The sequence below is a fragment of the Pollicipes pollicipes genome, unplaced genomic scaffold, assembly GCF_011947565.3.
Source record: "Pollicipes pollicipes isolate AB1234 unplaced genomic scaffold, Ppol_2.1 Scaffold_5724;HRSCAF=6776_pilon_pilon_pilon, whole genome shotgun sequence".
In the NCBI taxonomy this organism is placed as follows: Eukaryota; Metazoa; Arthropoda; class Thecostraca; order Pollicipedomorpha; family Pollicipedidae; genus Pollicipes; species Pollicipes pollicipes.
Window position 1 is genome coordinate 8,523,536 of NW_023596746.1, and position 22,495 is coordinate 8,546,030.

The window sequence follows — 22,495 nt, forward strand, 5'->3', positions numbered from 1 at the left end:
GGTCTCAAAGGCTCAGACGGACGTAGAGCCGACGGTTCGCTGTTCGTGGTCTCTGACCAATTTGGACACCTGCATTGCCTCAGGGGTTCCTCAAACAGTGCAAGAGGACCTTTGACTGATCTTTCAGGTCACGTCCCTAGGGCCGCGATCATTTTTGTGACCTGCAGCCGGTCCCTCGGGCCCTTATGCCCTCCAACCGGGCCTTTGATCATCGGTACCCATGGGCCGCCCGGGCCCCTCTTCGGGTCTCATCTACTTTCCTTGGTCGGCTCGGGGCTCTTGTGAACACAGGGCCTCTATTAAGCTGTGGGCCCCTGACAGATACCAGACCACAGACCAGTGCAAATACTGGCCCCGGCTTTATAGCTGATTGAGAAATGGGTCCTCAGGCCATACCGACACGAAGCCGACTATGTGGTACGGTGGTACCTGACCGACATATTGACCCATATCGGCAGAGAGGATCCCCGATCGACGCAAAGGGCTCTCTGACTGTTATTTGAGGGTCCTTCTTCACATGATCATGACCCCTAAATAAGACCTCGGCCAGCTCTTTAAGCCTTTAGGCCCTCCAATCGGACCCTTGATCTTCGGACCCGGTGGGACCTCTAGGCTCTTCGGGCCTTCCCAAACACAGCCTCTGGCCGAATCGGGCCCCTTAACAACACAGGGCCCCTGTTAGGCGCTGTGGGGCCCCGAGCAATATAAATCACTGGCCCCGGTTTGTTTCTGCTTGGGTAATGGGTCCTCAGGCCCATGCGCCACGCAGCCGACTGTGCGTTACTGGTGGTGTCAGACCAAAAGATATGCCCTTATCGACTCAGTGGGCTCCTAATGAGCACGCATGGTACTCTGGCTGACATTGGAGTATCCGGCCCGCGGACCGGGGCCCCTAAATGAAAACTCCGGCTGATCTTTCGGGCTCTTGATCTTAAGCCTAACGAGAACCTAACGAGGGGGGGGGGGGCGTAGTCCCTGTGCCTCCTCCACCTGCCTGCGCTACCAACTTCAGTAGGGATTCAGGGTATGCGCCGTCGAAATTATGAAGGTTTGGTGGGTGTTCCAGAAATTTTTTTTGAAATCTAAGTTGACTGGAACAATAATTTTGGAAGTTGTACAATTTGATGCTTCGAACTTGACCACCAACTTCTCAACTGCAAGAGAGAGTCCCGGGTGACACGTCAAATCGTGAAGGTGAAGTTTTCCGGGGAGGCAGATTCTAAGCTCTGAGTTGCCGCAAGCAAAGATTTGGATGTTGGTAAAATTTGGTGACTTTTGACCCGATCTAGGGGTCAACAGATTGCCATCTGCAGGACGGGAGTCATGTAGGTGCATCAAATGGTTAGTTTCTACTTTGATCAGAGGAGAGATTCCGAGGACTGAGTTGTCTGCTTTGATCTGTGAAATCATCCATTCACGTTTTTGACAGGCCCATTGGGCCAAGGAAAACTTATTCAGCGAAAAAATTATCTCTCTTATAATCATTTCACGTAGCTTATCTATTTGCGCTCGTCTGGTCCGAAATTATCTCCCAGATTCGTCACCCATGCACCACGCACAGCCAACAGTCAGGGCTACGCACAACGAAAACAGATTCTGTCTTTTTCTGTGCTGACAGTACCAACACCCTCCGATTTTTTCCGATGTTCCAGATCATTCCGAGATCATTTGCCGGCCGAACGCTCCCGAGGTGTTCGGCCTTAGGCCATGTCACGACATTTCCACCCACTTGCTCACATCATTGGGCTTAATCGGTAAGTAAAGATTTCAAAGTAATGTGACGAGCGATTTTGGAAAACGAGCATATCTGCTTGATGTAACGTATCTTCAGTTTCTCTTCGTGTTGCTGTGTTTTGAGGAACCGCGGCGGTAGTTTGTACTGTTTTTGAAAAGGACATGCCCGCTTCTTTGCAATATTGCTGCGCACAAGCTACATAATCAGCGCATAGACGGCGGGAAAGGGGATGGGCGAACAGGTAAACGCGGGAGGCGGGATTCGTCGGATATTGGAATAATCGTCCTTTATTTTGCTACGGGACCGACTGCTGAATAAGGGGAGCATGCGTGGCTCATACCGAGATAGGTGCTCACTTCCCTTCTAAGTATATTTCGAGAAAAGTAATTGATGAGCCAGTGGTAAAAAGGTAAGTGGTGGTGAGGTGGAGGATTGAGTTAGAGGTTACGCTGTTATACCATTGGTGATGTCACTGAGAAATCACTCGACATCGTCTTGCTGGATCTGGAGTGCAAGTGTTGCATGATGTAGGCCAGACCAGATCATTGAAAATTTTCAAATACATTTTGATGGGGAAAAGTATGTCAGAAGTATTGTGCAGGAACTGACCTCTACAAACCATAATTCCCTGAAGAATTGCACCTTCCATGATCTAGAATCAGATGTGACTGTGTGCTGAGCACTTGAGGACTCAGATGTATGGTGTGCATGCTTTGAATTTTCCAGAACAAGATGTGAAGATTGGGGATGTGTTCTGAATTGCATTTCATACTTACATTCTTGACAGCATTGCACTAGGGAATTTGTTTAGCAAAAAATGCCCCATTTTGAACATTCTGCAATCCATTTTCTCTCCTGCTGATATTGTTATTGGTTGTGTGGCTGCTTTCATCTGCAACAAAGGTCTGGGTGGTATTAGTCATGCTGCTTTGTTGTTTTCTGTGGTCTAATGTATGCCATTTCATTTCCTGATCAATCTGCATTAGTTTTGTCTTACCACTCAAGCTGCACCTGAGCACTCAGATGTATGGTGTGCATGCTTTGAATTTTGCTGGAACAAGATGTGAAGATAGGGGAATGTGTTCTCCTGAATTGCATCTCTTACTTACATTCTTGACAGCATTGCACTAGGGAATTTGTGGAGCAAAAAATACCCCATTTTGAACATTCTGCAATCCGTTTTCTCTACTGCTGATATTCTTATTGGTTGTGTGGCTGCTTTCATCTGCAGCAAAGGTCTAGGTGGCGTTATTCATGCTGATTTGTTGTTTTCGGTGGTCTAACTTACGCCATTTCATTTCCTGATTATTCTGCATTAGTTTTGTCTCATCACTCAAACTGGACAGTGCTTTAGTTATGTGAAGGTTTGTCATGTGGGTCTGAAATGTGTACTTAGCATGTTTTGATGCTTAAGAGCCTGTCTCATGCATGATCTGGATGGTTAGTTAACTTAACTTGAGCAAATATTGGTAACCCTTGATGTGTCTCAATTTTTCAGTAATATGACAAAATAATGATGTGAATATTGATTGGCTGCATTTGTTCACTACTTGCCTGCACTACTAACCTCTGCTTCATCACCATTTTCAGACCTGAACAATGTATGTCACATCCATGCTGATTGATGGATTCAAGTCATATGGTCAAAGAACTGAAATTACTGGCTTTGATCCATCATTTAATGCAATTACTGGACTGAATGGCAGTGGCAAATCCAATATACTGGATGGCATTTGCTTTGTCTTGGGCATCACAAACCTCAGCCATGTAAGTAGTGTACAGAAAGATTTCTTGCAACTGAATGTGAATGTTTGTGAATGGGTGTCCCTTAATGTGATACTTTTTGCACTTTTTACATATTTTGAAGTGTGCAGTTTTGTTGTGCAGTTTTCATGTGGTCGGGCTTTTTACAGTGGCAACTATTGATATGTGGACCAGTTTTGTTTTTGTCTTGATTGAGAGGAGAGTGAGAGATAGCTAGAGCAAGAGAGAGTTAGATGAGCAAGGGTGAGGTGTGTGTTTTTATTCAAATGTATGCTTACCAGCTATGCAAACTTTGTTATCTAAACCACATATTAAACAACCACATACATACCATATATATATATATATATATATATATATATATATATATATATAAGGTGCATCCAAAAGTAAGCTCTGTTTCCTGACCTTAGAAGAATCACATGATGCAGCATGTGTTTTTTGTTTTACAAGTTACAGGTCAACCCACAGTTGCTAAATCGAATTTTTTATCCATTTCCTCAGATGCAGAAGATTTCAGTTGGGGTTGGTTGGGGTAAAGTAGGTAGGACACTCAGTTCTAGACCTGTCTGTCTGGGGGTAACGAGCTCCCGCTACGGCACCACGGCTTCCCACATTGTGGCCTAATGGGACTCTGTCTTGAAACAACCCTGACAGATGGTGGGAGACAAAACAAAGCCTCAATCATGAGACATTTGCTTGGTGGGGTATGGGATGTTTTCATTGACCACCCTGCGAACAACAATTGCTTCTCCTTTGGAAAGCACTGGGACTTCACGTGCTGTTTAAGTCTTCATAGTCAGGCAATAGTTTTGGGGCAGGAAATGTGGTGGGGAAAGTGTCTCAGTGACTGCCAATTTAATGTTGACTCAGGTGTGAGCATGTGGGCTATGCTCGATTGCCCACTGTCAAATGCGTTGTCATGGGCCGAATGGTTAGCCTCGCGGTCTGCAGCTCACTGCCGGATGGCAAATCCCAGTTGAGGCATGGCTACTGGGCGCTATCGTAATCACCATAGTCGCTGACACCCCATGAGGGGTGGTGCGATCATGTGCGCATGGCGTACTTTTCAGGGCAAGTGTTCCGTTATGTCCGTCGTTCCGGTTTTAACCATGGCTCTGGTTTCTGCACGTGGTAATTCATAATTGATGACATTGAACCTAAAGTAAATCGCCAGCAGCGCTGGCGCGAATTCTGCAAACGATCAAATTATACTGGGGTAAAGCGATTTCGTTACAGGGCTTAATTGCCAGGCCATTCGAGGTGACCTGGATAGGTGCCCGTGATGACGTTAGAGGCCTCGACTGATGTCACGAATAAAGCTCCTAAGAGGGCGCAGTGCTGTCAACCGACCGGGTTTAGGGCAGAAGTTCATAACGAGAAAGTTACATGTCCATGATGTATGTAAGCAGTTATTCGAGGATGAACTCTGCAAAGGTATTGTTTGTACAGCAGAAGAGAACGGGAGAACTCTTACGAAATTTTATAAGCAGATATCATTGGTTGACGCGCCCTCCAAACTCAATAACTCAACTCAACTCAAATGTCCATGGGCATTAAGTATGTGTGCAAAATGTTCGTATTGACTAAAGTTAGTGTGGAAGTTGGTATGGAAGAGTTCGGATGTATCAAGTACGTACGTAATTTTTCCTAAGCCGTTCCATGTACACAAATATCGGTAACGGGCAGCGTTCGTTTGACATACGTACTTGTACAAAGCCTGTATACGTTGATCGTTTAGCGACAAGTTTGTGTGAGTTACACTGCTACGGTGTGTGCTCCGGTACAGATTAACAACCCGGGTGCCAAATTACGTGCTGTCAAGGCGTATATTTCGCTGAAATATGACTTCCGGTGGATAATTTAACGCATAGAATTCGACCGCGCAACCTTCAGCCTATCCAGCGAACGGTTAAACGCAAGAGCACAGATGCATTGCATCAGAGATCGCCATCACTGTAGCTGCGCTCGGGTCGGGGTGTGCGGTGTGTGCTGACCTGTGCGTGCGATCGACGCCCGCTGCAGGTGCGAGCGACGAACCTGCAGGAGCTGGTGTACAAGAACGGCCAGGCGGGCGTCACCAAGGCCACTGTGTCCATCACGTTCGACAACAGCGACAAGGCCGAGAGCCCTCTCGGCTACGAGCAGTACGACGAGATCACCATCACTCGACAGGTTGTGCACCGGGACGGACGGCGTTACGAGGGACGGTGTTACAACCGTAGGGACGGTGCTATGCACTGCAGTTCTGATGCTGTTCTGCACTCCGCTCACGCACATGGCCATTTGTCTCAATATGTCGGGAGAATCTCGACGCGGATGATTGTCCGGTGGCGGGGGTCGCTCCCTTCTGTTGTGAATCGAATGCAGTGTACCGTCGGAAGGAATGGCTGGTTTGTCGTGTTTGGCGTCTGCCCCCTACTGTTACACCCTCCCTGGCCATGGCGGAACAGGTGGTGGTCGGTGGCAGGAACAAGTACGCCATCAACGGCGTGAACGTGCAGAACAACCGGGTGCAGGACCTGTTCCGCTCGGTCAAGCTGAACGTCAACAACCCTCACTTCCTCATCATGCAGGGCCGCATTACCAAGGTCCTCAACATGAAGCCGCCAGAGGTGAGAGGGCTGTGGTCCCCGGCACACACCATTGGCCATCTAAGCGGTCACGTGGGTGTTCAAGACAGCGTTTTGTTTTGTGACTGGTCCCGAAAGCATGACATGCGTGGGGAACCAGTTAAGAGTTTGGACCAAATAATCGGCGGTTTTCTCTGTGAGCCATGGACCCCATGTGGTCCGCCCTTCCACTTATTCAGCGTTTTTTCGAAATCAGGTACCCTGAACTTGAAATGCATGGCTTATTACGAGCGCATGATGTGGTGTTTGCCAGTTTGTATTCGCTGTATGGAAACATTTATAAAAGCTGATAATATTTGCATTTATTAGCCTACTTCCGCTGATTTATCGATACATCGGCTGTATTTTATTTCACGTGCTCAAGAGGGATGTAATTTTTATGTTTTGCTTCCTGCTCTTTGGGCAAATACTACTTTGTATTTTTGCGTATGTCTTGCCCTTACTTCACAAAGATGTCATTAAATAGCTGAGTGTTATTTACGATGTTGATCGTAAGAAACATGTTAACAACTGTGATTTGTTTCGCTCCAGGATTTTGTCAATGATAGAAGAAGCAGCGGGAACAAGGCTGTTATGAATCCAAGAAGCAGGTGGCCCAGAAGACTATAGAGAAGAAGGATGCCAAGCTCAAAGAAATCAATGACGTTCGTGCCATGCTACCATTCATTTGAATACTACGGTCATGATAAAAGCTCACACTTCAGTCATTTCCGTCATTCCTCGCCATGTTTCGTCATGCATGTTGACCTTTGTTTTGGATGTGGGGAGCGCTATATACCAGACGCGGTCATTCAGCGAGCTGATCGCGAAGTCACGTGGTCTCTCGGGTCCCAGCTCCGGTAATGGGGTGGACAGAGCAAGCTGCTCCTCTCAGGGCGTAGCGGACGCTGCCGGTGCGTGAGCTCCCGCTCCCTGTCCCGCCCGCTTTTCTTCTCATACCCGCTTTCCCGCATTCGATCCACTCATCACTCCCAATCCCCCGCTTTAATCGGGGTCGCCCGTGCCCCCGCGCCCGCGTCCCCGAGTTGATCGGATCCTGGTGGCCGAGAGACGCGTCGTGCGGGTCAGTCACGGCGCGTCCCCGAGACTTCACTTTGGCCAGGATTGTGCGGGGGCCCTGAAGGGGGGGGGGGGGGGACGGGAGACCCCACACGGGTCTAGCGGTTTGTCGCTCGCGCTGCGGCTGCGTGCTCTGCGCGAGTTTCCGCTTGGGCCGCCTGGCCGTGCGCAGCGGCCCTAAGGGGTCAAGGGGCGGCGGCGGCTGAACCACGGTCAGGGCGGGGAGAGGTCTCCTCGTTATGCCTGGCCGTGCGGGAGGCGAGGAGCGGAAATAATGGCATTCTCTTCCGAAAATTATCTCAGTGTTCCCTTCCGAACATTATTACAGCAAATTGTTACAGATCTTGGACGAAGAAATCAACCCAACGATGAATAAGTTGAAAGAAGAGCGTTCCACGTATTTGGAATATCAAAACGGTGGAGCGAGAATACGAACAATCTGAGCAAATTTTGCATTGCATTCAAGTTTGTCACCACGCAGGTAAGCACAGCCAGGCATCTCGTGTAACCGGCGACTGACTGTGTAAGAAAACACCATGATCGCAAACGAATTAGATTAAACGCATGCTTTTCGAAATGTGCGGCTTGCGTGACGGGACGTGTTTTTCTGGGATGCAGTCGTCACCCTCCTTGGGGTTGTATGCTCGATGTGGCGGATGTCGTCCGTCACTAATACTAATGTCGCAGCTGGCAGATGCTGACAGATGCTGACGGTTATTCACTGTGTGTATTTACCTATGCATCGATCTTATGCAGGGCTGTCAAGGAGAGGAATTAGTGGTTCTTGGCCGTTTTCCATTCATTGGTCGTCACGCCATCTTGCTCCCATGACGATCCCGAGGTCCTGACCACCACACGGACATGCGTCCAGTCGAAGCGGGCTGCTGGTCGGTGGTTGGCGCAGTCGGAAAGCCTGTGTGCCCCCTCTCCTAGGAGTCGTGCAAGAAGGCCGTATCGGACGAGCAGGAGGTGCAGCACTCCATCGAGCAGGTGCGGGGCCAGATCGAGCAGGGCCAGCAGGACATCGGGCGGTACGAGGAGGACATCGGCAAGCTACAGCACCAGCGAGACACGGTCAGTCCGCGCTTCCCGACTGTCAGGAACCGGATTAGAACTCGCCGACAGTGAACGCGTGATTTTTAGAGCAGTAAGACATGTCCTCTGACGTGGAGCAAGAGAGAAGATTGTTGGTACCGTGCAAATTATAACGAAACGTTAGCGATTGGACGCGACACCTTTGGAACCCGTACAGTTAGGGCTTATCAATGCAATGGGCAACTCAAGGATATGAGATGTTGATATAATAGTTCTTCCGCCGTCATTGGGGCTTAACGGAAATAAAGAATCGTAAGAAGTCGCCATTTCCGAAAAAAAGTTTATTATGATGTCCTGCTCTGGTTAGGCCTCAGTCGTCAATACCACCAAAATATGTCAAAAATGGTAAACTATTGGCAATGAAGTTAATTCTCGGGATGCATTCAAAATCTGAGGCAGTATTCAATGAATCGTAATACACCAGGTAAGACCCATGGAGCGTGATTCCTCAACAAAATGTTCAAAGACGGGGAGCCTGCCGTACAGTAGAGCAAGAACTGCTGGATTAATGTGCGGAATGCTTCATCACTCCGGTAATTCGTAGTTAACAGAATGATGCGGACTTGAAATGTTTGGCCCACCCTGTGTGCTGACGGGAATGATGCGAACTTCTGATGTTTCCCTTGTCCAGGAAACTGGTGGTACTCTCGTCTCATTGGAGGAGAAGCTAGAGGAGGATACCAAAGTCGAGGCGAAAGCTATTGCTGCCGTGAAGGGTGTCAAGGATTCAGTGAAAGCCGAGGAGAAGAAGAAGAAACAACTGCAGAAAAGTTTGGCGGATGTAAGTCGCCACGACCTACATCGTGATGAGCTCTTTTCTCTGCTCCTTACACCGGACTGACTTGGTTGACGCATATACAATGCTGGTCAATGCAATGCTGACGGGCCGACAGGGCGGTGTCTGAGCCCCGTGTGGACCGTGTGACGGGCCGGCAGGGCGGTGTCTGAGCCCCGTGTGGGCCGTGTGACGGGCCGGCAGGGCGGTGTCTGAGCCCCGTGTGGGCCGTGTGACGGGCCGACAGGGCGGTGTCTGAGCCGGTGTGAGCTGTGTGACGGGCCGACAGGGCGGTGTCTGAGCCCCGTGTGGGCCGTGTGACGGGCCGACAGGGCGGTGTCTGAGCCCCGTGTGGGCCGTGTGACGGGCCGACAGGGCGGTGTCTGAGCCGGGTGTGAGCCGTGTGACGGGCCGACAGGGCGGTCTCTGAGCCGGGTGTGAGCCGTGTGACGGGCCGACAGGGCGGTGTCTGAGCCCGGTGTGAGCCGTGTGACCGGCCGACAGGACGGTGTCTGAGCCGGGTGTGAGCCGTGTGACGGGCCGACAGGACCGCGCGGCGCTGGAGCAGAGGCAGCAGGAGATGAGCCGACTGCGCGCTGTGTTCGACGCGCTGCGTGAGGCCGACGCCGAGCAGGCGGCCGCGCTCGCCGCCGCCCAGAAACGCTTCCAGGCCATTAGCTCGGGGATGTTCAGCGGCGACGACGGCCAGGACGCCACGCTCGCTCAGCAGCTCATGAGTGAGTGTGGTGCCGCCCCGCGCCCAAATACATCAGCTCGCAAGCGACGTCGCACTGTCGATCTTATTAGCGCTTGAGGTTGTGAAGGCCTGTTTTCCGTAATGCTTGCTCACATTTTTTTTCTCATTTTTCACCTTATCCCAGTGTCCAGCCTTTTGAATGAATTCATGTCTGGGTTCGGAGCTCACGCCCAGCGATGCTTTTTGGGTGAGCCTCGACCCCTGCCATCCAGTCGTGCAATTCCAGCTCAACCCCACAATTTGTCGGAAGAAGTTCAACGTGTCACAATCCACGGTCCGTCCTGCCTTCTGACGTCACCTGGCTTCTGTGCGGGTGCACTCAGCGATTTAGGCGCATTACCCGGACTAGGGAATGGCCACAGGTCTGCGGAGAAGCCTTATTCAGAAATGCTGCAGGTCATCGAGCGTAGCCCGGTGTCGCGCTAACGCCTGCTGTTCGGCCACGGCAGATGCCAAGTCGGCCATCGCGGACTCGGAGACGGAGCGCAAGCAGGCGGACATGAAGCTGAAGCACACCAAGCAGGAGCTGGCCAAGCGGCGCTCCGAGATGAAGAAGACGGAGAGCGAGTACCGACGCGACTCGAGCCAGCTGCAGACGATGGGGCCGACGCGGCCCGTCTCGAGGTCAGCCAGGCGGCTCTGCAGCACACCGGCCGCACACCAGAGCACGGGAGACATGAGCAGGCTGGCGGCAGTGGCCACAGGATTGGTGCCGGTAGAGCTTACTTGGGATTCATGGGCGCACAGGCGTTTTAAAACGAGCCGTCTCGGCTCGTAAGGTCGAGGTAGCTTTTATAGATGGCGAGGGTGCCTGTAGCCGACAGGTGTGGTGACCGTGGCGGCCCTCCGTTTGTGGTTTGGCGACAAGGGGCTGGTGAGCGGCGTGCGCTGCGGCAGCTGGGCCCACGCCGCGACAACACGTGTCAGATATGCCGCCGAGCGTGACACTAACACCGACTCTTCAATAGTGATGTGCGTGCAATGTCTAGTGTTTGCTGGCATTTGATCCATGGCTTGTCCGGGTACAACGGCTGGCCTGTTGGCGCATTACACGGTGACGGTTTTGTGCTGGTGTAAAGCCATCCCGTCGCACGTGTAGTTTTGGGCTGAATGGAACAAATAGATGTTGTGTTGTCACAAGAGCCTGAGAGGGTACTCACGTACACGTAGTCTTGTGAGAACGCAGTTACACGTGGTAATCACTAGCAGGCGGACAGTTACCAGCGCTGCTAGCTACTCTGCGAAGTCTGTGCAAACGACAACTGACCTTCGTTTGCATTTGCTCGTCGTTTCTCTCGCGGTTGGTCGTTCGATACTGAGCAGACGACGGGGCCTGTTTTTAGAAGTCAATGGGCCAGCTGCGGTACGACGAGGCCAGGGTGGACGTGCTGGAGACGGAGCGTCGCGAGCTGAAGCAGGAGCTCAGCCGGCTGAAGGAGAAGCTGGACGTGCTGGAGTCGCGGTAACTGGTCCCCTCAGCCTGTCGTCCTCAGCCGTTAGGAGACGACCGGGCGTCCGCAGGACACTGTTGTCCAGGCCGTGTTGTTAGACCCCTCCAGACCTGCAGACCTATACTAGACCGCACAAGTTCGTCTCGGGTCTTGTTTTGCGTCACTTCTCTGACCTTGGAGTCACGCGCGTGGACCGTTCGTTCTGTCGCGTCTACATTTGCGGAGCGTGCGGCCCACCCGGTGCCGCCACGCCGCCGCCCGGCGCCCTCCGCAGCGGCACGGGCTCTGACGCCGACGCCGGCCGGCGGCTGCAGGTACCCCCCAGCTGGTGCTCGACTACCGGGACCCGGAGAAGGGCTTCGACCGCAGCACCGTTCGCGGCGTGGTGGGAAAGCTTTTCAACATGAAGGACGTCGCCACGGCCACCGCCCTGGAGGTGACCGCCGGCGGCCGGGTAAGCCAGCTCGCCGGAGCCGCTGCTGCTGTTGACACGCAGTATTGGTGGGTGCAGTCAGGGTGCGAGATCGCTATCAACGAGTCGAATATGTCGTCTTGCGCACAGAGCTACGCGAAGTGTAAGCGTGATGACGTTAAGTGCTTTATTGGACTGGAACGGGCTACCGAATGTCCATTGGCCTGGTTTAGTGCACAGTGTGTCACAGTCGACGCTGTCAATTAATGATAACACTACACTTTGTACGATTCGCTAGAGTGTAAAATGCCAGGAGTATGTGGTTGTCTCACATCACATGCATGTCGGCGCGACATCGCAAGTCACCTGATTGGTGTCGTCATTGCCTCAGTTGTACAACGTGGTGGTGGACACGAGGTGGTGGGCAAAAAGCTGCTGGAAAGGGGACAGCTGCAGAAGCGCGTCACGTTTATCCCGCTCAACAAGATCTCCAGCTCCAGCATCGACATGCAGACTATCCGACACGCTGAGAAAGTGGTCAGTGGCTGGTGGCCACGCGTGCTGGCAGTATGGCTGCTGGGATGCAGCCCGTGGCTCAGTACCGTGGTAACACGTCAGTGTCTGATGGTTCAGTACTTGAGAGTATGGAGGCCAGGGTCGACTGTGGCGAACGGTGATAAACGCCTGCTGATTGGGCGCATTTGTCGGGGTCAGGTTGTTTGACACATTGCCACTGTCGTATCGTCAAGAGCTTGGCGGCGTGGTCCGCATGCGGTGGTCCTGTCTGCCTTCCGAGGCCTCCGTCCCGTCGAGCCCCCTGCGGCTGCGGCGCCGGTGTCGGGCGGGCCGCGGCCGCTGGGACCCCCCAGCGGGCCCGGCGGGCCGTTCGTCATGACAGCGGCTGCGACCCGGCCGGCCACGCTCGGCGCGCCCGGCACCGGCTCTTCGAGCTGGTCCCGCTGGCCCGGAGCCGGCGCGTTACGGTAGCGCCGCAGTGCCGGCGTTCACTCAGCTGTCCTCCGACGCGAGTGGTGTGTGATGTGCCGAACGGCGGGAGAGTCAGGTCGGGCCTAACCTCTGACCGGGCCGCCCGGCGCGCCGGTAGGTGGGCAAGGAGAACGGCGGACGGCGCTCTCCTGCATCCAGCACGAGCCGCGCCTGCAGAAGGCCATGGAGTGGGTGTTCGGCAACACGCTCATCTGCAGCGCCTGGACGTGGCCAAGAGGTGAGACGCGGCCACACGCCGCCACGTCGGCAAGGCCGCCACCTGCCTCACGGCCACTATGTTCACTGAAACGCGCACATTGGCAACCCGTATCGGTGCTATGGGACCGCTTTCCCCGCCCTGTTCCGTTCCGTTCGTTAGGCATTAACAGTGCACCGCTGTTTGCATGTTAATGCCCGCCGCAAACGTGTCCGTCGTAACGTCTGGCGTGGGACCCGTGACCTCTTCGTGGCCCGTGACCTCTGACGCGACGGTGACCCGTGACCCGTGACCTCTGACGCGGTCCGGGCGCCGACAGGTGGCGTTCGACCCACCGCGTGCAGCGCCGCGCTGTGAGCTGGACGGAGATGTGGTGGACCCGGCCGGCACCCTGACGGGCGGCTCGCGCCAGGCGCGCTCCTCGGTGCTAGCCGAGCTGCACGCGCTGTACGCTGCCAGCAGCGGCTGCGCCAGCTGGAGCAGCGGCTGGCCGAGGTCGAGGCGGAGCTGTTCGTCGCTGACGGAGAACGGCGACAGGTGAGTAGCCGATGGGCGGAGGCCGGCCGGCGGACACGTGGTGGTCTGAGGTGTTCAGATGCTACCTGGAAGTACTGCGTCCGCGGTGGCGGCCAGAACTTTGTGTATAAACTACACACGCAGAGGTGCCCAGTGATAGGCAAATTGGCTTTGCAACAATCTGCAATAAAATGCTCAATGTGTGTTTGCTATGAATGAATTGCTTGCTGTGGGAGGTGTAGCACTTGGTGTACCGTGCCCTGCCTTGGGCTTGTGTACCCCCAGCCCCAGTAAGTGTAGCTCTGAGCAGAATCGCGACACATGGGAGACTGCGCTGCGCGCGCCTTGAATAGTGGATACCTCGTGGAACAGCAGGGCGCGCGGCACCGATCGGCCGGTGGAGGGTGAGTGCCTGGAGTGTGTGATGACCAAGATATTGTTGGTGGGGCTAACCAAGTGGGCAGTAAGTGGTCGCCTGCCCTGCCAGCGGTCAGACGCGCGTGAGCGTGACCGGTGCTGCCCAGCGGTCAGACGCGTGCGCGGTGTGACCGGTGCTGCCCAGCGGTCAGACGCGTGCGAGTGTGACCGGTGCTGTCCCAGCGCCGATCCACCTGTTTTATCATCTGAGGGCAGCGGTCTGGTCCGGGCTAGCCACCGTAACGGGCCATGCAGCTGCCTTAAAGCGCATGAACGGAGCGGCACACCGATTTCAAAAACCTGGATCCGCAAGTTTGTGCCAATGATGACTTCCTTGGGCCGAGGTTTGGCTGTTGCTATGTGCCTGTGAGTTTCGTATTGAATGTTGGTGGGCGAGGTTCTGGTGCGTTGTGGGTTGAGTCCTGTTTGAGTCCGCGTGATTGTTGATTGAGTCCACTTGAGTCTGCGTGACAGAGTTCAGCGCTCCACGCTCTTTTAAACGGTTCTTTGTATCAGCATTATATCCACCGACCCTCTCGCGCCCGATTTTTTTCCTGGAAAGGATTCTATTAATTTAGTTACGATGTAACTAGACTCGGTTGTTTTCTTTTTTGCCGTGTTTTTCTTTCGGCCAGTAGTCCTTACCAGCCATGTAAGCCAGTCGGACGTGTTCGACGCTGCTGAGATTATAACGGCGTTTGCCTCCTCGACAGAGGGTCAATGAATATTGAACTGCTAAAACGTTGGCCGTTACCTTGCAATGACTTAAATGTGGCGTGAATCCCATGAAGCTCGGTGGGCGGGGGCACTGTTAGTACGGGATGTGAGCCTGTTGGGCTCAGTAGGTGATGCGACCACCTCGTCTCTTGTGCTCGAATCCCGGCTGGAGCAGGGCTTTTGGAAGTGGGCGGCGACGTCATGGGTCGCGTCGCGCCCTCTTTATTTGTAGGAAGAACGGGCATGCAAAGTTCGGATTGCCATAAGATGGGGAGGACGTTCTTTTAGCGCGACAGAGGCTTTGACTTTCAATACGAAAGGCTCATGTTCGATAGCCGTGTTTAAGCGTGACTAATTTTGCGGTGTTTTGTGAGCCCGTTGGGTACGATGGGGCAGAGCCAGTATCTGCACTGTACCACTTACCGAGAGAATGCTAGCTGGCTGAGGGCCGTCACAGGCCAGGGGTCCAGTGCTATCCAGATGAGGCGATACCTGCTCACCAGAGCGCGCGGTCTCCCCACCCCGATCCCATTCTCCAATCCCCCCTCCTCCAATCCTCCATCAGTCCCCTCGTCCCTCCAATCCATCCCGGCGCTGTCCCGGGCTTCCGTCGGCGCGTTTGTGACCGCGGCTGTCTTATAGCGTGGCTGGCGCCGCGCGCGCCGTCTGCAGACGCGCACCTGATTCCGAGCCACGCCGGCAGGTACGCGCAGCTGAAGCAGCAGCTGAGCTGAAGCGGCACGAGCTTGCAGCTGGTGCGGGAGCGGCTGCAGCAGACCACCCACTGCCAGCTGCAGCAGGAGGTGCAGCGCCTGGAACAGCTGATCGGTCAGTGCTGCTCGGCGATCACGCCCCCCCTCTCCGCTCGGTGCGGTCTGCCCCGGGCGGCTGGTACTCCTGCTGGGTAGATACACCTCATTTGCTCGCTTATGCTTTGTTGCAAGCAGAGAGCGAGGCTATTATAGCCACGAAGTTTGTCGCTCAACTGGGACATGGCCATTTTGGTTTTGAGGGGCTCGCTACACACACACACACACACACGCACACGCACACGCACACGCACACGCACACGCACACGCGCAACACACACACACACACACACCACACGCACACGCACACGCACACGCACACGCACCTACCAGGAGCCAGGCGCACGCTTGTGATACGGATAGGGGCAGGTAAGAGACATATAAGCTATTTAAACGCAGCCATTCATGCGCACCGGGGAGATAACATCGTAGACAGATAATTTTTCAAATGCCGCAATCGTGCTGTCCCAGCTGTCCGTCGCACCAGCTTTCAGCAGTCACCGGATTGAACAGAAGTGGGGCACTGTATATTCGAATTTTCGAAGCGCCCGCAGATATCAATTATCAGCCAGAGAAAACCAAATGATATCATCCATGTTGTGCGTCCACACACGGAAGCCGCAGCGGACCCACACTCATGAAAGCCGCATTGGGCCGGTCGGGAGCGCGGCTCTCGCGTCCGAGGAGCCGCGCGACACCACGCTCACCCGCGTATGCAGATGGCTTCCGTAAATCATCATCATCATCAGTCATCAGTCATCCAGCGTATTGCGGCTCGAGTCTCGGTTACGAGCCCGTTCAAAGTTGCCATTTTGGTTTCACTATGGGATATCGACGTATTCATGGGTGGAGTGGCGCGATTCTGTCCTGGCATTAGCTCCGAACCTGATCTATGTGCGGTGGCTTGTCAACTCTGGGTTACGGCGGCTTTACATTACCCCACATCGCGATCAGCTGTGGTCGGGCTATGGTATGTGGAACGCGCAAACGGCATCAGCATTACGTCCTTCGCGCTCTCTGGTCGCTTAGTAGTCGGTTTGGAGTAGCCTGGTGGTCGGGCAGGACAGCGCGCAGTCGCCGTGGTGCCCGTTGGCGCGTGCACTGTCGACGGCTGGGGCGCTAAACTGGGCACCGCGCCGTCCCCACTGGCTGGCGGCGGGGGGGACGCCGGGAGACCGACCGGTGCGGAGCAGAAGGCTGCCAGCGGCTGCCTTCCGACGTTTTATAGGCTATGTGCTCTAAAGCCCCTGTTCCTCCGGCAGATCTGTGACGGTAGGAGTAAATGCTCTTCATTGCACCCCACTGTCAGGGTCTCGGTGTGTGTAGTGTGAGCAGTCGCGTCTCGCCGTCACGCGCCAGCTGCCGGCCGGTGTGTGACGCTTCCCTCTCGTCTCTCCCCTCCGTCAGTGGAGCTGGAGGAAACGCAGTCGCGCTGTGCGGCGACCGGAAGGGGCAGCGAGCGCGCGTCGCCCACCTGGAGGAACAGATCCGAGATCAGCAGGCTGTGCGAGAACGCGAGCTGAACAGCGCCGAGGCCGAGGTCAAGGCCTGCAAGACACGGGCCGAGGAGACGCGCAAGGCCTGGCAGGATCGGCAGCAGGTTACCGGGCCGGGTCTCACTCTCTCAGAGTGGGGGTGCCGGTATTGTAGTGGTTTACGCGTCTGGCGTTTAACCACTGCGCGTCTGGGAAACCAGGATGTACGGGGTTCGATTCCCCGTGGTGCCCAGCCCTTCATGACCAGGGTGAGAGGGCAAGCGACGTTCATATAGCCGTCAGCAGCTGAGGTGTCTGTCCGTAAAGTCCCAATGACACACTCTCAAGAGTGGAACTGGCGGTTCACTCAATTGTGTGGTCTGTTTTGTAACACCTGTCGTATATTCCAGTGGGCCGTGCCTCGCTGCTGGAACGCTGCGGCGGGCCGTGAAAGACGGTAGCTGTAGGCGGCGGTGCCGACTGCGCGGGTGGGATGTGTGTCTCACGGCCGGGCCGAGCTCGCGCCGCGTCGGCCGGCTTGCGTGTGACGACCCCCGTCCGCCCGGCAGGAGGAGGAGCAAGATGCGCCTGGAGATCGCCGACCTGGGCACCTCGGTGCAGTCGACTGAGGAGCAGAATCGCGGCGGCGGAGACGGGCGCTGTCGCAGTACGCCGAGCGACTGGCCGATGCTCAGACGCGGCAAGCAGGCTGCACAGGTCAGCGCCCCGGGCTCCTCAGGCCGCGCGGTCGGCCCGCCTCAGGCCTTACAGCCGGCCCCCTCAGGCCGCACTTTCTCATGACACACGCACCCTGCCTACGTGTCGGCCCGGCTGGATGTGATGTTTCCGTGATCACGCGCGTCAACATCTTAGGTCACGCTTGGTCTGGGCATATCACCAAGACCATCAGCCTGTTAATGAGTCCTATTTTTTTTTAGCGCTAGACGATTCCTGAAAGTTACGAAAATATTCATGGACATGAGCGTACGGTTGGAGGGTGTACATTGGTGACCATTAACCACAACTATCATTGTGTACGCCGCACGCGTGTGGTGGTGGCGGGGGGGGGGGGGGGGGGGGGGACTTGACCCTTCCACCCGAGAAGGTTTTTACAAACTTATGCTCGTACAGAGCGCGGCGTAGCCGATGCATGTTGTAGGGTTGCTTGACCTATGACGGGTCCCAGTCGGGGGCGTGGCTGTTAGCGAGGACAAATTCTAGGGAATTGCTCATACGATTACAACAAGTTCCATTGACCTAGGGTCAGGTGTTGAACGTCAGACCAAGGTCATAACCGGGGTGTTTTTGCACTGAAGGCCTTGCGTATGAGGTAGTTTTGGTGCTCATTTCGAATCTATTTATAGCAGGGGCCGCAAGACCTATCTTTGATGGACTTCTTCAAGATAAGTGCAGATCAGTAGCATTTGGTTTTTTAAGAGCATTTTGCATAGGCGAGTCTCTCCGGGCAGGTGGCGTGGTAGGCGAGTATCCTCTGGCAGGTGGCGTGACAGGCGAGTCTCTCCGGGTAGGTGGCGTGACAGGCGAGTCTCCTCTGGCAGGTGGCGTGACAGGCGAGTCTCCCGACAGGTGGCGTGACAGGCGAGTCTCTCCTGGCAGGTAGCCGTGACAGGCGAGTCTCCTCTGGCAGGTGGCGGTCAGGCGAGTCTCCTCTGGCAGGTGGCGTGACAGGCGAGTCTCTCCGGGTAGGTGGGCGTGACAGGCGAGTCTCTCTGGCAGGTGGCGTGTCGGGCGAGTCTCCCGACAGGTGGCGGACAGGCGAGTCTCTCCTGGCAGGTAGCGTAACGAGCGAGTCTCTCCGGGCAGGTGGCGTGAAGGCGAGTCTCTCCGGGCAGGTGGCGTAACAGACGGGACCCTCCCGGCAGGCGGCGCTTGCCCAGGCTCAGGCGGCCGTCAAGGCGCAAAAGGACGTGATGAACGCCCAAAACAAGGAAATCCAGCAGCTGGCCACGAAGAAGGAGAAAGTCATCAGCGATAATCGCGACCGCGAGCTGGAGATTAAGCAGCTGGACCACAAGCTCAGCAAGGCCAGGAGCGACGCCAAGGACATGCAGGAGCGGGTGAGTCAGCGGCCGGCAGTCCGGGCTGAGCTGCAGCAGCGTTGGGATGCTCCGACTGGATATAACTCCAAGCTCTGCAGGCCCCAGCGGCTGCCGCTGTTAAGCCCCACTGTATAGCTTAGACAGCAGTGGGTTGTGGGTTGGTTGTCACAGGGCTGTATAGCTTTATGTGAACCTTCATCACTAGGCAATCATAAGCTCCATGCTAATTTGTGAACCCCGGTGTAGGAGGAAACGGTAGTAACGGGGGGCAGGAAGTCTGCAGGAAACGGAGCTGGTGCCGAACTCATTGGCTGAAAGCATGTCGCACGGGCTGAGTTTGTCGGCTGTCCCTCAACATGTCGCGACGCAGTCTACGCTCCAGGCTGTAGATGCACGTCTATATTTTAAACTATCGGCACATCCCAGTCGCTCTTCAGTGCGCCTCACACTAGGGGTTTTTATGCGGCGCGCGCAACGCAACGCGACAGGATGGGACGCGACGCGGCCTGCGCTGCTGGTTACCATGGATACCGGGTGCGCAACATGTCCACTCTGGGAGTCCTGTTAGCTTTTCTCAGCTGCATTCTCCCCTTGCTCCATGGGTCACACATTTGACATTAGCCTTGGCGGCGAAATCAAGCCTAACGCTCCCATTTACTGAAATATTCCACCACTTATTGCTCCTCCCCCCTCCCGTACAGATATTAGGGTAGCTTGCGGTCTCACAAACACCTAAGGCTCGCTACTGTGAACGGAAGCGGCTTTTCGAACTTTCGGTCGCAGGGGCACCAAATATAACCTGAAGCTCTTAAGAAGGCATGGGCGTTCGCTAGATGTACCGTGAAGGTAGTTGAAAGTCAGTCGTGCTGAAAATAGGTGAGCGCATTGAACCATTTCACACCAATATTTAGAGTTTGTTCCCGCGTCAAGCGTATTTCGGAGCAATTTCGTTCAATGCCTCGTCTTGCGCTGCGAGTTGGTGGTCTGATCTGCCCCCACCGATGGATGTCGCAAAAAAATCGCTCGTGCGATATGGGAGCGTGGTCAGGACTGGAACATGGGCCATTGTTTGTTCGTTGCAGCGCCCGCTGCCAAGCATGCATAGTGACTTCTCCACTTTGACAAACTGCCCATGCAAAGACTTGTTTTCAAAGGCGGAGTTGGTGAGCGCTAGCGCACTACGTAGTGGTTTCAGAGGGGCTGGCTAAATGCAGAGTGGACGTGCTACATCAACTGCCACCTTACGCACGGGGATGCTCCGGGCGACTTTTAACTTCCTGAGGGACAGGTGGTGGCTTTCCTGCAGGGCGGCGGGAGGCTACCGTAATTCCTGTTTTAGCACGCGTCCGGTAGAATGGGGGTCAAACCTTCGGTTTTACCCCGCGCCCCATGAGGGATGGAGTAAATGCCTTCGGTTTTACCCTATCCCCATTTTTGTTCACCCAAATATTTTAAAACGCCATATTTTTTTTACCCCATGCCCCATTCGGTCTAAAACCGAAGGTTTTTACGGAATAATTATTCATAAAATGAAAGAAAATTCCGAAAAGCGTATGTAGCCCGCCAAGCTTTGCACACTTAGGCAATGATGGTGAATATTTTGAAATAAGGATTAGATGTTGGTAATGACATTGACCTATGGCGGGTGAAAGTCGGGCCGTGGTTGCCAGCGAAGACAATTTCTAGACATGACGGACAGGTTTGAAGGTCAGACCGAATTAGAAGCCAACCTGCTTCTTTACTCGACATTTGTTGTATTCTGTTGTATGAGGCAATTTCAGGTGCTTATTGCGAATTTGTTAAAAACAGGGACCGCAATAAACGTCTTTGGTGGACTTCTTCGATGCCAGAGTAGGTTGCTAACCTGAAATGACCCACGTCAACATTTTGTTTTTGGGAACATGTTGCTTAACGTAAACTTTGACGCATGTTCAAATAAAAAAATCAAAATATCCCGTATGAATTTGGTCACCTTGGTCTTTTCGGCGTTAAAGAAGGTGAGTGACCTCGAATAAACACCAGTGACCTTTTGCTTAGAACAGGTATCTAGGCTTAAGCCGGTGGCATTGAGAGGTTGGGGGCACTTTGGACACCAATCTGAAGCTCGGCTTTGTTTGACCTTATTTGATCCAAAGGTTATGACCAGGGAACCACAAAGTTCGACACAAGTGAGTTCATATACAGACCAACCCACCCTGCGCATTTGATGTCTATCTCTCAGTTTTTTTTTAGGTCTCAGGTGGGTCAAATTGACTCCCTCTCTTTCCCACCAGAACGAAAGGCATTCAACCGGCCACCCGGGCGCGTGATAAAGCTTTGGAAAAGTGGCGAAGAACCACTTCACTATTTGCTGATCTCTTTACATAATCATTATGTAAACTGGTGGAAAGTATGGTAAATGAACGATCCACCTGGGTTTTAGAAGTGCATGGTGTCGTTGCGAATGCTCAGTGTTTTTAGGAAGCCTCAAAGTACCGCAGACCATATCTTACCCCTTGGTGCTGCTAAACGTGTCCGGTTTAAGCAAAGACGATATGTTGGCGCGCTGTTCTTTGATGTAGGGGTGCCTTTGACTTTTGTTGGCACCGTGGTATTATTCTGAAGCTCCTTGACCTTATCATCCGGGCCCGGTGGGCACTTTTGTGCAGAACTTTTTAATTTATCGCCTTTTTCGTGTCCGCCGTGGCATTAAGTCGACCCACAAACTTTCTTTGATAATCGGGGTGCCTCAGGGCGGCGTCTGGAGCGTGACACTTTTTGCCGTTGCTATTAACGACGCATGCAATTCGCTTTCACAATCAGTCGGTCGAGCTCCTTTTTTGAGGAAGACTCCACCATCTAGTACAGCGCATTAGTAAACAGTCCCCACGATGAAGAGTCGTATCCAGCTGACTATGACATCCTTGGAAAGATGGAACGAGAACGGATTCCGTTTCATCTTCCAAGACCAAAGCCACGCACTTTTGCCGCCGTCGCTGATGTTCCGAATGAACCATCCATCTCCACGGACACCGCAGCCCATCAGAGTGTGTCGCGGGATTTCTCGGAGGAGTAGTTGGATCGTGGACTGACGTATAAAGCGCGTTTTGAGGTTTGACGTGAGAGATGTTTTGGTCCTTGGTCCTTGGATATTTTGAAATGTGTAGCACGCACAGTGTGCAGAGCTGACGGGACCCGTCGTGTTCTGATACCGCCCATCTACTGTTCCAAGTTGGACCACGCATAATTTACACGCGATAGTGCAGCAGAGTCCAGCAAGCGTGTCTCTGTCACAATACACAGCACACCCCTTCGTACCATTACCAGAGCGTTTGGGACGTCACCGACTGAAGTCGTTTTGCTGAAGCACACGAACCGCTGACGTCTGGACGGCGCTAGATGCTTGGCATGCTTCGCGTTGAAACTGCGCCAGTTTCCCTCCCATGCGATTTATGGAGCGACGCCTCCTCGCTGAACAGCGGCGCTGCTTAGCGGAAGAAAGAAACAGCACCCTGTACCATTCTGTGTGGGCATGTGGTTTTTTCAAGGCAGTGGCATTCGTCGGTGTGATATGATGCAATTGCAACATCGACCAGTTTCGCCTCGGCACCTGATGTCGCCAAACACTTACATTTCG

General features: G+C 54.0%; 2 protein-coding genes across 2 annotated transcripts in view; one reads left to right on the plus strand and one right to left on the minus strand.

The window, feature by feature from the left end:
• Positions 1-5,122: 5,122 nt before the first annotated feature.
• On the plus strand, positions 5,123-19,014 carry LOC119102450 (structural maintenance of chromosomes protein 2-like). The gene is given in 21 exon segments (XM_037225821.1): positions 5,123-5,131; positions 5,525-5,674; positions 5,953-6,114; positions 6,665-6,699; positions 7,579-7,672; positions 8,125-8,265; positions 8,918-9,067; positions 9,609-9,798; positions 10,268-10,442; positions 10,787-10,790; positions 11,162-11,266; positions 11,595-11,723; positions 12,073-12,091; positions 12,094-12,218; positions 12,787-12,837; positions 13,205-13,422; positions 13,889-13,943; positions 15,288-15,403; positions 16,752-16,973; positions 17,389-17,536; positions 18,703-19,014. Coding segments are annotated over 21 exon segments (2,610 nt in total).
• A 3,184-nt stretch (positions 19,015-22,198) lies between these two features.
• LOC119102451 (structural maintenance of chromosomes protein 2-like) overlaps positions 22,199-22,495 on the minus strand; it is a gene marked incomplete at its 5' end in the record, with an annotated part of 20,467 nt that continues 20,170 nt past the window's right edge. Inside the window, one exon of the mRNA XM_037225822.1 lies at positions 22,199-22,219. Coding sequence (XP_037081717.1) covers positions 22,199-22,219 — 21 coding nt within the window. The remainder of the gene's footprint in view (positions 22,220-22,495) is intronic.